At 42.2% G+C, this 14,168-nt stretch overlaps 1 protein-coding gene across 3 annotated transcripts; it reads right to left on the bottom strand.

Moving 5' to 3' along the window:
- Window positions 1-32: 32 nt before the first annotated feature.
- Window positions 33-14,168, bottom strand: RB195_002597 (uncharacterized protein; the record flags this gene model as incomplete). Of its 3 annotated transcripts, XM_064199929.1 has the most annotated exons (14): window positions 6,291-6,473; window positions 6,571-6,663; window positions 6,717-6,867; window positions 6,937-7,067; window positions 10,008-10,115; window positions 10,263-10,358; window positions 11,014-11,092; window positions 11,153-11,253; window positions 11,590-11,634; window positions 11,825-11,935; window positions 13,417-13,543; window positions 13,602-13,752; window positions 13,816-13,950; window positions 14,003-14,168. In XM_064199929.1, the coding sequence occupies 14 exons, from the start codon at window positions 14,166-14,168 to the stop codon at window positions 6,291-6,293; spliced, it is 1,677 nt and encodes a 558-aa protein (XP_064055810.1). The 3 variants fall into 3 exon arrangements, with proteins under 3 accessions (XP_013290822.2, XP_064055810.1, XP_013290823.1); XM_013435369.2 differs by lacking the exons at window positions 6,291-6,473; window positions 6,571-6,663; window positions 6,717-6,867; window positions 6,937-7,067 and having other exon boundaries at window positions 9,966-10,115; XM_013435368.2 differs by lacking the exons at window positions 6,937-7,067; window positions 10,008-10,115; window positions 10,263-10,358; ... (6 more) ...; window positions 13,816-13,950; window positions 14,003-14,168 and adding exons at window positions 33-236; window positions 2,920-3,001; window positions 3,274-3,378; ... (1 more) ...; window positions 4,667-4,748; window positions 4,821-4,917 and having other exon boundaries at window positions 6,323-6,473; window positions 6,717-6,866.

Raw genomic sequence — 14,168 nt, 5'->3', positions numbered from 1 at the left:
TTCGTTCCGCTGATGATATCGTTCTTATAACATCAAGCATCAATCAGGCGGAACGGATGCTGGCCAAATCTGACGAAGCGTATGGAAAGATCGGTTTTCAGCTGACTTCTCGCTCCAATTTCGGCGCTGAAATCACCAATAAGCTCTTCAGTCCATATAAAAAGCTTCGACTTCTTCTTCTTCTTTGTAACTTGACGTTGGAGCGTAGGCGGCGACTCCTCTACTGTCGTATGTTCCTAAGAACAGTTCTGCTTCAGTGTCATACACGGCATTCAGTAGGTGGCGTCCCCTCGTCTCGGTCAGTTCGATGCCGTCGCAGGTAAACTTCCTGGCTTGCATTATCAGAAAAAGCCAAAATCAAAAAATCAGAAATATCATTATCAAAGTGCGTCGGAATCGCACTGTAGCCACACAAGTATAAAGTTATTATCAGTACTTGGTGTTCTGGCAACTAAAGAAAATCTCCCACGGCAACCAAACTAGAGATCTGTCACTGCAAATGATTTTTTTGCAGTCAGAGTATCTCCCTTTTCGACTCGTTGCTATTTGCTAAGTGTCGATAGGTTTACATGGTACGGTTGAAAGATTGAAAGGGAGAAGAAAAGATATGATTTCGCAGAAGGTATTCTTCTGTAATTATAGTAGAGCGAGTGTGGAGTTGAAGCTGCTGTTGAGAGAAATGTGAAATCTCTTTGAAACGTCCCCAAAGTGCTGCCAATTATTTTCGATTTAATCGTAGGGCCGGTATTGCTTGGGGGGACGTAAAACAGGCATTGGGCAAGCGACCGATCTGTTGTTGAAATCTTTAACTGTGTCAGGAAGTTGAAGAGTGTACGACCAATAGTACATCGTTTATCTACTGATTCGATTTCGGACATTTTACTTTTATGGTGTTGGTCCATACATACCATACAACTGTACCAAGGATTATAAGATTACGCCACGAATGATTGTAAGCTCTCCAGGATCATAATTCAGCATCTTCCTGCTGATGCATCATTCACATATCTTCGCAACCAAAACGAGTTCGGACTACTGAGTACTCTTTTGGGTTGGATTTTACGGATGGATATTCTATAGCTTAGTTCCACGGTCGGGACAAAACGACCTGAAGTCTAGTGCAGTTGTGTAGGTGGCTGCGCCTGGAGCGGGTTGTGAAGGTAGCGGTGGAATCCTCGCCAGTTTCACTAGGGCAGACAAAAGGGCACTAGCAAAAAAAAGGATACCGCCTGGGTTACTTTAAGCGGATTCGCTCACATAGTTCGCATTAGAAGTTATGAAGTTCTGGCTTGAATGTAGTAGACGCAAGATATGTTCAACGGGATGTCGGCAACACAACTTTAATTTTGTCTGACATATACTCTCTCGAACGAAAGGGAATTTGGAAAAGGCACTCAAAACTGCTTTGGTCGAATTGCACCTAGAGTCGGCCTCACAAAAAAAAATGGTCTCAGACCACAAATATCGTTCTTAGTCGTCAAATGCCTTGTCCAGATTCGATAATTAGACCTTATCCCGCCCAAGTCAGTTCCTTGATATTAGGGAGGAGATACTTCTTAGTCAGTTTTCCTTCTACATAACACATTTTCCTATACAAATATATATGATAACATTCTTCTCGCTTGGATTTTTGTGGTTCACCTTTTTGCATTACTAAGAGAAGTAGGTAAATAGAGCGAACAGCTAAGCCTCATCATGCAGTACTTTCAACAAAAAAAAACAACCGAAATAGTCTGAGAGATGGCCTCTCCGCAATCCGCATTTGAGAGTTAAGAACGGTCTCTGTGCTCTGAAAACGATTTTTTGCGCTCTCTGTGCAGTTCCATTAGTGCAGATTTGAATTTGAATTTGAATGTCTTTTCCCTAACTGGCCCATAAAGTGGCAATATCCAATGGGTACCCAGCTGAAGACTGTGTAGCACGACAATCTTCTCGAAGATCCAACATAGTGGATGGCCCAGAAAATATTCCGTTCTGTTTACCTTACATATCCGATGATATGAGAGCGGCACGGAGCTGTTTGCGAGGAGCGGATCTTCAGAACGACGTGAGAGTTGTGGAAATACCACCAGCAAACCTCAAGTGTCAGCTGGTGCTTAATCGTGCGTATGACCGACTCTGCACAACTCCCAGCTGCGCGATTTGTCCGTATGTCCGTGAGGGTGATTGCATGGTATCAGGAGTAGAGTATCGTATCACGTGCAGGTTGTGCGGTGACGATTATGTAGGGGAAACGGGATGCCCACTGTGTATTCGGTTCAAGAAGCATCTAGATGGACTTGCGAAGTCTACTACTCTCTACCCCGCTCGAAGCACACCGTAAAATAAGCCATAAAAATCCGGAATAGAGGCAGAGCTAGGTCACTGTACTGTCGTTCGAGACCGAGATCATAGCACGCAGAACACTCGAGGCATTTTGGATCACCGCCAAAAGTCCAGAAACAGAACAGGAAGGATGAGTGCATTGCGATCACAGACGAATTAGCCCATGTCAAAATCTGTGCGGGTTTTGATTTACTGGGCGGGCCATCATGTCCCTATAAAAACCTTTGTGACTCGTAGTTGTGGTACGTGGTGGTCTGTTGCGTTACAAACTCTAGCTAATGAGGTAGAAACACACTAGTCAATGTGTTGCTGTTTGAGTTTGCCTACAATTTGGATGCTTTCTGTAGGTGATAAGGTGCTTGAGAGAATAAGTCTAATGGCCATGATTTTTTCCAGGCTCTGACGAAGGCGAAAACGCCGAAACGTGAGCTGCTAATAAATACCAATATCTTGGCCACAGCTCAACCAAATCACCAAAAAATCTGTTCCCTCCTCTATCAAAAATTTGTCGCGTTAATCACGTCTCTGGACACATCCTTTGGCAAAAATATGCATTTAAAATTCATTTTGATTTGCGCGCATTCTCATCCTTACACTTTCGCATCCTCCACATACTTTCCAGAAGACTAGCGCATCCGTATAACCTGTAACCAAGAAGTCAAACACTTCAAATTTCCTTCAAAATGTATTGTCATGTTAGTTTGGAAATAACGACCCTGTCTTCAGGACTAAAGAAGCTTGCTAGCCGATGTGGACATTTCGAATTCTAACCTTTTTTTAAATTGAGGATTTCTTCATTCTATTAAGAACTCGTTTAGATTTTAGATTTAGCCGGTTTAAGCAGTTAGTTGGCAACCTTGAAACTGAAACCAACTGATTTTCTACATTTGACACAGTTTCTTCCTTGATAATCTTTATCGAATCCTTCTGAACTATTGCACGTCTTACCAGGCGACTTCGCCGGGAATATACTTGTCGATCAATGATTGGTAGTACGGTTTCAAATCTTCGATATTAGGTTCTTCGTCGTTCTTTGAGTATAAGTCGCAGCTGCTGAAAAAGACCAAGTGTTCAAGAATGGAGAAGCAGGTAACAGCTTTTAAGTTAAGTTTTTTTTTTCGTTGAAAAATAGTAGTAAGGACTTACTTAAGAAGTAGCACTGCATCTAAGAACTGCTCATCCCTGGAATTCATGAACTGTTTATATGCATTGTGTGAGTGATATGGATAGAAAGAATGGAAGCGAATTGCGTAAAGCGCATCCTCAGGAAGGGTCGAGCCGTGATTAAGCAGCACCTAAAAAATTTGAGTCGTTCTTCAAGAGAACTCCAACTATTTTACTGCTGACTCGAATAAAGACACCGTGACGGAATAGGTGTTTGGAGGTTAACCATTGTGATTTTCTATCTGTTGTAGAATCTAAAAACTTCAATTCTACTCCTGTCTAAGCAGAAATTTCTCACTCGTGGAGCAACATCTCGTAGACGTACAAAGATGATCGGTTTTCAACACCATTGCAGGTGAATGCGAGCGTATTACTGAGTTGAACCGAAGATTGGCTTCGAGCAGAGTGCGCAGTCATAGTCGGTTAAAAACGGAGCAGTTGCGTAAGTGCCCGCGTTTCGAAACGGCGCGGTGAAGCCAGTGGTTGTGATCGAGGAATGAGACTCGCGAACTGCAACCATGAATAGTGTAACCAAAGGTCCCCGCTCAACGCTAACCGCTATGTTCCACCGCACCGCTTCGAGCGCAGCCGCTTACGTAATTCCACCAAGCTTAAAGGCATCACCCCACGAATCTGAGGTGGTGCAGATTTTAGGTGGAGTATTCGTATACTCCACCTGTATAGGATGGGAGACTACGGAGAGGGGGTGATTCCGTCCATTTCTTCTTAATTGCCGTAAAAAACTGCCCGGAAGATACGGCTTCATTCGTTTTGGCGCACCATTTTGTACAAGAGGTTCGATTGGAGCGCGCCAGTCTTGTGCGGCGCCGCATCTTCCGGGCCGTTTTCTACGGCAATTAGGAAGAAATGGACGGAATCACCCCCTCTCCATAGTCTCCCATCCCGTATACGAATACTCCACCTGAAATCTGCACCACCTCAGATTCGTGGGGTGATGCCTTTAATGTCGACTGTAAGATACGACAGCGCCGCACACCAAAGCTCAGTCGAAAACAGAGTAGCACGCGGACAGGGAATATTTGAACTGTATGAAATATCTCGCCGCAGTTATGAAACGAGAAACATCACGTTTCCACAATGTTTAGAATACGTCCGCTGTAAATATGGTCTATACTAGTATAGAGTGGAATCACCACAATTTTACGCCATCGCCTACCTGATACATGTATTCGTCATGGCTCCAGCACATTTTCAAGTTTTCCAAACCGCATCCAATATTGTACATTCCTATTTCGGTACTACAATACTACAATAGCAGCGACGTAATGATTTTTTCGGAGAAAAACCGAAAATAAGAGAAGTTGACCTACTTGTACTTGGGATTCGACATATCTGGATTTCCTTCGAAGCTGCTAACTCCATAAACAATTGTGTCTGACGGTTCACAACCAACGGGATAGGTGTCACCTGACGGGAGTAAATTATACACAATTATAGTGGTGCAGTGATGTAGCAGTTTTCGTTGCGTATTCTGACGCCGATAAATCATTACGTAGATTGTGATTCGATCGTCTAGTTTGTTGGTTCTTGGATCAGGTTTTTCCCGAAGAATGTCATTGTTATACCAAATTCCTACGCATGATCGGACCTTTGCTTTCTGTGCGGAAGATTTGTTGTCTGCCAAAATGGAGACAAAGAGTAGTCGCAAGATCGTTTTTTTTTCTCATTTCTTAGCACAAGAGAATTTACTGGAAAGCGATAGAAGAGGACAAGGAGAGAAGAATAAAACTATTAACGGAGCTGGAGAGGCACTACAGTAGTCCCAAACGTTGCGATTTATAGCACAGAGATGATTTCCCTTTGAAGCTCGTATGGAGTAGTCTTTGCTACGAAAGGGAATGAAGTTTGATATCTAGCCTGATCTCTTGCTCACCCTTCCTGACCATCTGAGGGAATGGGCATTTATTCTTTTATCCCTTTATTTTAATCGCACACGTCATCCCTTCCGATGTTGGGCATGTCACGTCAAGGAAAGGAAGAAGAAAACGAAGAAGAAATCCTCGTCGAGAAATGGTTCTTCTGACGGTCCCGATAGAGTTAAATCCAGACAGCTATGGGAACTACCATTAATTCTTACCATCATTGTGGCAACATTCTCCATTGATACCACATTCCAATCTCGGCTGTGTCCCCTCCCCCACCCTTTCATACCCTCACCCCCACCCCCGGCCAGCTGATCTAGCGTATATCTGAATCTATCGGTCATTTTAACTGCAAATAGAGAACTTTCATAGACAAGAACTTGACGATTTGGATGGAAGCTCATTTGATGCAGAACTGGCTCTTCATTCAAGAAGAGAGGAACGGGATGGCGGTATAGTTCTTTAGTAGCAGACTGAGGTGCTTTCCAAGAAGTTCTCTTAATATAATATTGTAGTAATTCACAGCATTGGGGACTGATAACGAAAATGCTAAAATGTTGACTAGGATGACTATGGCCCCTTAATGTTAGAAAAGACACCCTCTTTAGAGGGGCTGTCACTCGGATAGAGAGTTATATTCTCAGCTAGGGCGTATTAAGTGGATCATACAACAGTTAAAGAGTAAGCGTCAGCAGCGTCAGCGTATTTTACTAGCCTTCATAAATCTGATTGATCTCGCAAGTATTAAATTATTCGCTTCCTACATTCAGAGCTTGGTAATTGCTCAGTCATTTGTATGCAATATCATTGTCGTTCTAACTCATTCCTTCCTTTATTTTTCACTTTTTGTATTCTCTTCTAGGAGTTCCGCTGATCAGGATATCTAAACCGTTCAACCTAACAGTCGCAATTATCGTCCTAGGAAAAGCTATGTTCTGTGACTGTCACACCTGTAACTGCCCACTGGTTCTCTCCCCACACGCTCATCACCTTTCCGAGGTCGTGCACGAGACCGGCAAGGTGCATCCATGGCTTCTGAGGATGTGCTTTGCGAAGACGTTCGGCGGTCTGGTAGGCGTGTTTGAGATTCGCCTCATCTACCTGATAGTTAGGCATAAAGACAGTAAAAATGCTTACCACCTATATTGAAGGAACAGCTCCTAGTACTCAAGTTCTACTTAGGTTGCTAGTTACTTACGTCAGGGTCACTTTCGTCGAGAAAGTTGGCAAGTACATCCAGCGCTTCCAGAATCGGCATCTTTGCGTGATTGAAGGACAACCATTTCTTATGCTAGAGACAAATAAAGATAAAACAATGAATGACTCTTAAATAGAGAACCATACCATCTCATCCACGAACTCTACAGTTTGTTTCTTGTGCTGATTGTAATAGTGACGTTTTACCCTCTCTTGAATCTGGTTCACTGAGTTTTCATCATAGATCCTGTACGATTTTCCATCTTTTTCGAACGTCTTGCACGCATCAACAGTCATTCTGAAAACATCTAGTTTAAAGCGAAAAAAAATGGCGGCAGGAGAGAACTTGTGGGGAAGGAATTGATACTGTCGACAGACAGCAACGCGCTCGTGACCATGATTTCCTGCCGCCACTGTATACGACCTGACCTGGTCGTAAATGACAGTCATTAGACGAAGATTTCCTGTATCTGCAACCACAGAAAGTCTTCGGTCTTTCTGCAGTAAAACAGGTAACATTGGACACTAAGTATCCAAACGCTGTTCGTACACGGAAGCATGCTGTGAATTCCACTTTATTAAGGAAGGTCATCATTGAAACGTAAACCCTCTAGACACTGTACACCGTAAACAAGTGGCCCCTCCACGGAACTGGTTTTTTGCACTTCTAACATTTTTTTTTGCGAAACCTGAGATGATTTCCACGTGAGAGATGTATGAAAAATATTTGCTGGGTTTTCGTTGCTATTGCTTCATCTATACCTTTCAAATCTGTAGTATTTCTGTAGTGTTTCTACGAAAAACCTTGTTTAAGTTCCAGCTACATTTTGATGAAGTCGTTTTTTCTGTATTCTTTGCGCCTCAAATTCCTTGAAATCCCTTGAAACGGTTGGAAATTATGTAGACTAGGGCGTGACGCATTAATATTGATCCCATTATCAGCTGATCGCAAATGACTCAAATCTATTCAAAGCAGGGAGTTTCACTTTCCCCAGCTTTTCGCCTCCGATCCTATAGAAGAGTTTGAACGTTGGAGAGAAATAAGAGACAAGTCATGGATTACTATTTCGCTCTATAAGGGCTTTGTGCTTGTATCATCTAGATTTTATTGGTTCCTGTTTTTTTAATAGTTAAAATGATTGTTCTATTATATTCCCGTTCTATTATTAGAATACCTAAGAAAATGGCATGTGCCTCTAACTATATTGTTCTTCAGTTTATTCGGTCCTTATAAGTGTAGTTATTTGCGTCTCTGTGGCCAGAAGACGGTTGTCTGCATCTCCATAAGCGACTGGAGGGTGACCTCATCGAGGTATGTTAGCGTATCCAATGACATATCCACTGGACACGTAATGTCTCGGAGCCATTCGCGGAGAATCTGCCGGGACCCTCTTTACCGTTCCCCCTGCCTTGAATGGAGAAGGAGCTATATGTGCTTAAAAATACAACTCCGCGTTTGCATTTGCGTTTTGAGAACGGAGATTTTGTGATCCGAGGACCACAAGGCAAATCTCGAATTGTTCGAACCAATTTTATGGAATGACCAAGAATTTTTTTTTTAAATTCTTTTGGGAGTATGCAAAACTACGCCAAGTTATCCAATACATTTCATTATAAAATTTCCGTTGTTGTTTTTCCAGTTTTTTTCTATCCGTTGTTCTTTTTTCGTTTCCAACGTCTTTTAACTGCAACTAGATAAATTTTTCGAGGTCTCATTTTTTACAAGGTGCTTTTTTGTTCTTCTTGAATATTTTAGTAGCCCATTCGACGCTCGCCGCACGCAATACAAATTTTTCAATTTAGATTCAGTTCAATGCAATTAGCAATTTCGCTTAAATGACTTCAATTAAATGCAAAAGTATAGCTACCGAAAATGGGAAGAAGAAAATTAATAGGACGAAAAACAAAAGTACAAACATCGTAGCCAATGCAAACTCAGTTCTCTGTCAAACGATTGCATAGCAGTCTGTCAGTACGTTTAATTCCTCATGCACTTTTGGGTTCGAAAAAATTCCACGAAATACTCGTCAACCCAGCAGTAGGTGTAGAGCGTGTAACGCCGAGAAAACTTGTACCTGTTCAGAAAATGTACAAGAAAAAAGCATCGGCCAAGGCCAACCTCGTCTTCTATCCATAGAGTCGATAAATCGGCACGAGACTTGCATGGAAGGGCAAGGTTGCTAAAACGATGTTGTCCTCCTCGTTCATTTAAAGGCATCACTCCACGAATTTGAGGTGCTACGGATTTCAAGTGGGGTATTCGTATACGGAATAGTAGATTATGGAGAGAGGGTGATTCCGTCCATTTTTTCCTAATTGCCGTAGAAAACGGACGTGAAGATACGACTTCAGGAGTTCTGGCGCACTATTTTCTACGAGGAGTTCGACTGGAGCGCGCCGACCTTGTGCGGTGCCGAATCTTCCGGACCGTTTTTTACGGCAATTAGGAAGAAGTGGGAAATCACCTTCTTTTCATAATCTACTGTCCCGTATAAGAATACTCCACCTGAGATCCGTACCACCTCAGATTCGCAGGGTGATGCCTTTAACGCAGCATACAACGAAGCCGGCGAAGTTGAGATCTCACATGGAAAATTTAAGGTCCGAGTTGTAGACTAGGACTATGAGCGTTTTCACGCTTAATTCACCTAATTATCCTGAAAAACGGTGCGGGAAACTTCTACTTAAAAGGTGCCACTGTCGTGCACGCGTCGCGTTCACGATCCGTTTCCCGTCCGTTTTTCAGGACGATAGCAGGAATTATGCTCAACACATTCGTAGTCTACGACTCAAATCCTGCTCACGAAGGACTCAAACATAGTTAATTTTGTGGTATGCCCCTTTTAACCTCTACGATTTTGATTTGAATATTGATTGCATTGATGAACAAATTCCAAAGTTGTAATGATTGATCAACGACACGCACTTTTATCTTCTTTATCCCTTACAAACTTGGTCCTTGCCTTCACGCTATTAATAGTTTTAAAGAAAGAGAACAGATGTTTAGGAAGCTGATAAATCCATGTTGCTGAGGCGTAACTTACTTTTGAAAGAAAGCAAAGAATATAAGAATTCAATGGAATTTACTTCTGAGTGGTTTTGATCTCTACCGAATAAGCCCAACTTTTCCCCTTTCTAACACTCCGACCAAGTATGCGGAAGATGAGAGAGCGTCAATAGCTTGAAAAAAGCAGAATGTCTTTTTTTCTGCTTAACACTCTATGTTGGATTTCTGAAGAATTCTACAACGTGGAAATGAAATAAATAGAAATTTTATTTACATATTATTTATACATACACGACTTTAATTCAAGAGGATTCCAAGAGGATGTCTTCAATATGGCACAAATTCGGGAGTGAGGGAGTGATTGAGCGTTCTTGGCGAAACACAGATGACTATTCTTGCCAGATTTTGTACGAAACCTCTTTGCTCCACACCTTTCCATGCGAATTATCGAAAAAGAATGTGTATTCTCCTGTCTCTTTGCATTCCATTCTTCCAATTTCAGGATGAAATTCCGTTGAGATGCGGAACGTTGGGTAAGCCTGAAATATGGAGGTAATACCAGTTAGATTGTTGTGAACGTTTCTCGATGTTATTGAACAAGTGCAATGAGGGAAGTCTTCACAGGCGATACATTTGGGAGTCTTCTCCCAGATGTATTAAAGACTCGAATTAGAGTGTTCACCCACCATTTCTCCATTCTTCTGAATCCCGAAATCTACGTCGCCGGTTCCAACTCGCCATATCCACCGAAGAGTCTTTCCCTTCTCACCCTTCACTTTTACCTTAACAGAAGTGCTAAGAATATTTATAACCTCACTTTTAAGAAATATCCGCCGGGCTGCACCGTGTAGTAAATTGACGGACGTTGGACATGGAAAGGTAGGTCACGGAACTCGATGTGTAGTTCAAGCATCAGGGTGAAAACGTGCAACTCCCGCCAACAAGGCTAGGATTGAAGGAGCTTGAATTCGTCTATTCGGCTGAGGTACAGAGGTACAGTATGCCTCAGTCTACGTGAATATACGACAGAGTCGCCTCGTCGGGTGCCTACGTTGATGCTTTTGAGAGTTTTGATTCTTGGCTTTTCTTCTTTCTTTTCAGTCAAATTGTTGAAAACTACCCCTTACACCTTAAGTATTGGCACGAAGAAAAGAAAGGAATTCCTGCCAACATATAAGACAACTTGTAGTCTCAAGAGCATATTAGCCAAATTATAGATCTATCAGCTGCAGTGAATAACACTATCGATACCTAGAAACTGCCATGTTGCAGAAGTATTTCATAAGTGCCGGATGGCACCTCAGAAGTTGAATTCACTTATTACACATCTTCTAACTCTATGCCTGCTTGGTTAGGAATCTTTTTGCTTAACAATACAGAGCAATCGGGCCAAAACCGCCTTAATCATTTTTCGCAAACAGCTAAGTTCAACTCCACCTCATTCCTCGATCTAGCAGGGATGGTAATCTTTTCGAGCCCCTTTTTGTTGTCGTCGATATTGTCATCCGCTTTATATCTGGAACAAGCTTTATCGGAGCCTTAGATTTACACTACAAAAGAGCCTTAGAGAACGAACTGTAGCTTCTCCGGGACCTTTCCGCCCATTCGAATGTCTCCTGTTGGCAAAACGGACGCTTTGGTGCCGCCCCAGTGCGGATAAATATTGTTTGGGCCAAGCTGGAACAATTTTTTGCACCACAATTTCTTTGACGACCACATTTCTCAACAAATCTCAAGATTTTAACGGTGCTTCGGCGAAACGAGAGCAGAATATTTTAGTAGACTGTCGACATCAAGTAAGTGGCATTTAAGTTCTTCATTCCTATCGAAATGATGGTTACACGGACAGGTAGAGGTTAAAAATTGAGGCATGGTAAAGCTTTGAAAGTGGTGGTTTCGCAGAAATCAGCAGAGCAGGGGACGACATCCCAAAGGGGCTAGGAAAGTAAAAACTCATAAGGAAGTTTTGAAAACTTTTCTAAGATTAAAGAAATGTAGTGATGATATTCGTACCTCTTTCGCAAGGATGTCTTTCCAATCGTTGCCCAAGAAGACCACCTGAAACGGTCATGAGGTCAGTGAAACTAACACGTGACACATTTCTTTAGAAACCTACGCCAAACTTCGTTAATCCACCAGTCGTTTCTAATGTATACTTAAAGATAAAGAGTAGCCACATATTCAGTTGTTTATACTGATTGTTTACAGTTGCATCAGTCAACATTATTGATGTTTGGTCTGCACTCACCTTTTCTCTTGTTTGCTTAGAAAGCACAGGTTGAATCATTGCATAGACCGTTTTGATCATCATAGGTGAGTTGATGACATAGATACGTCTCCCGAAGTCGGGGAACAACGCCTGAGATTAGTTGTAAACTGCATAAACTCTGTAGTAAACAACTAATGTGTTTTAATGATCTGAACTCACAGAAAAATCTGAGTTTCTTTTTTTTTCTAAAGTTAGCTTTTTTTTAGAACACTCACTGCTCCACTTTGAGAGCAACTCTCAAAATCTCCAAAGTAAGAAAATGAAGAATGGAGACAAGATCGAAGTTCGGAGTACACATCTACCTGTATTCTGGTACCCCCTACATGTTGTGTGTTGTTTATCGTACGGTAGTTCACGATCATAAAGCGATAGAACACGCGATAGCTCAGTGTTCTCTTAAAAGCAGCACTACGCAAAATTGACGGTAAAGGGATTTCTCCACGAATAGGTAAGAATGAAGGTGTGGTTCATAATTCGGAGCGCCATCAAGCTCAATTCCGTCTGATAATCCGGGAAAAACAAAAAAAAAAAACGTTAGGCACGGCTTTGGTTGCACCTACGACGTAACTTCTTACGCGATAGAACGCAAGCAATTCTTTGAATGTCCAACATCCAACAACGCAATGCTACTGGAAGAAGCTCCCCAATCTATGCAGCCGCAGATTTTCGATTCCACTCGCTGTTATTAATTCATTGTTAATCTCTTATTAATTTTACACGTATTAAGTTGCATCGCTGGGTGCAACGAACTCTGTTTCACACGTATTCTTATTAATTTTACGTATTTCTGCGGGATATAGTGGGATGTGAAATGATCGAATTCTCCTACGAGGCACCTAACAACGGCAACGTATGAGAGAGTAAGGAAGAGAAGATTGAGCGGGTCTGCCAGCGAGCGGAAGGGACCGCTTCAACAGTTCTTTAATTGTCCGTGGTCATCCAGTCAAGTCACCCATCTCGCTATCATAATTGTCATCATATTCTTCCTCTTCATATTCATCATAATTATATGCTCTGTTATAGTTTTGGAGCCGATAACGGTCCCTTTCTCGCTCACGTTTAATCCTCTCTCGTTCTCTTTCTCGCTTAGGTAATGCCGTACGCGATACGTTGTTGAATGGGTAAATTTCGGTCGACAAGGTCGTTTTCTCTGGGACTTTTGGGACTATATGGGTGATCTACGCACGGAACCTCATCTATTCGTGTTAATCCCAAAGTGTATGTGGTATGCTGCTTTCAAATGCACGTCCATGACTGCTGCATAGCTTTTTCTTCGATGGATGCAAAAAACTGATGCTTATAATGATATTCATGCTGATTTATTATCCACAGCGCACTAAACATTTTTCCCTAGCATTCAGAAACCCATTTGGAGCTCATCCGTGGACATCCAATTTTGTCTTCAGTCTTCTGCCATGCAAACACATTATTCGTGTATAGATGTAACAATAGCAGTAGTACTTCAGGTCTGGATCAAGGCAGGAGTAAAGAGAATTGACCTTCACCAGAGATGAATCTGTTGCGTGGTAAGCAGAAGATTTAGAAAATAAACTCGATAAGTGCACATTTACTTGAAGCAGCGTGAGTAGATTGAGATAGGCAGTGAGAGCAGGCGGATACAGGACATCCATACCGAATTCGTCCAGATCAATAACAAGTCTGGCTCCAAGTTTTCTTCCGGTGGCCTTCTCAGCTTTTCTGAAATCACAGCATGTGCAGGAAGAAATTTCTGCTAAACACACTCCCATAACCACACCTCACAAGTTTGAAAGCGAGTTCGGCCTCGACTATGCTCAGTCGGTAAAGATCGCTGATGCATCCGGCTCGGATCAGCGACTTCGGGTGAGTCCGAGCGAGTGCTTGCAAATAAACAACGTTTCCCTCATCATCTTGACACATGAGACCACCTGGGTGATTCGAATTTGATAGTTTTTGGGTGAATTTTTTTCTTTCAGGATACATTTATCTACCAGGAAAGTAGTCACAGATATTAGACATCGAGCGTATCGTTGCGTTTAGTTCAGCAACATCTTCTACATCCATCTCATCCAATCTGAGAGAACACAGTACGTCAAGAGTATCCCTGAGCTTTGGTACAATAACATCTAAAGAGAAAAAATTGATCGCGAAGTCAAAAACGAAATCCAATACATTAACCTATGTTGTAGTCCCATCCCATCAACCATCTGAGCAGCGAAAAATCAGTATCGTAGTCAGGGTATCTGGCCAAATGTCTTGAAGTCTTTTCTCTAAGCTCGGCAATTTTCGCTTTCTGATAAGGCGTTACTTCGTCGATGCAGAGGTAGTGGTTCTCAACAGTCAT

This window comes from Necator americanus, chromosome IV, assembly GCF_031761385.1.
Source record: "Necator americanus strain Aroian chromosome IV, whole genome shotgun sequence".
Lineage (NCBI taxonomy): Eukaryota > Metazoa > Nematoda > Chromadorea > Rhabditida > Ancylostomatidae > Necator > Necator americanus.
The sequence above is the reverse complement of the archived record's forward strand: the minus strand, read 5'-3'. Positions and strand labels throughout refer to the sequence as shown.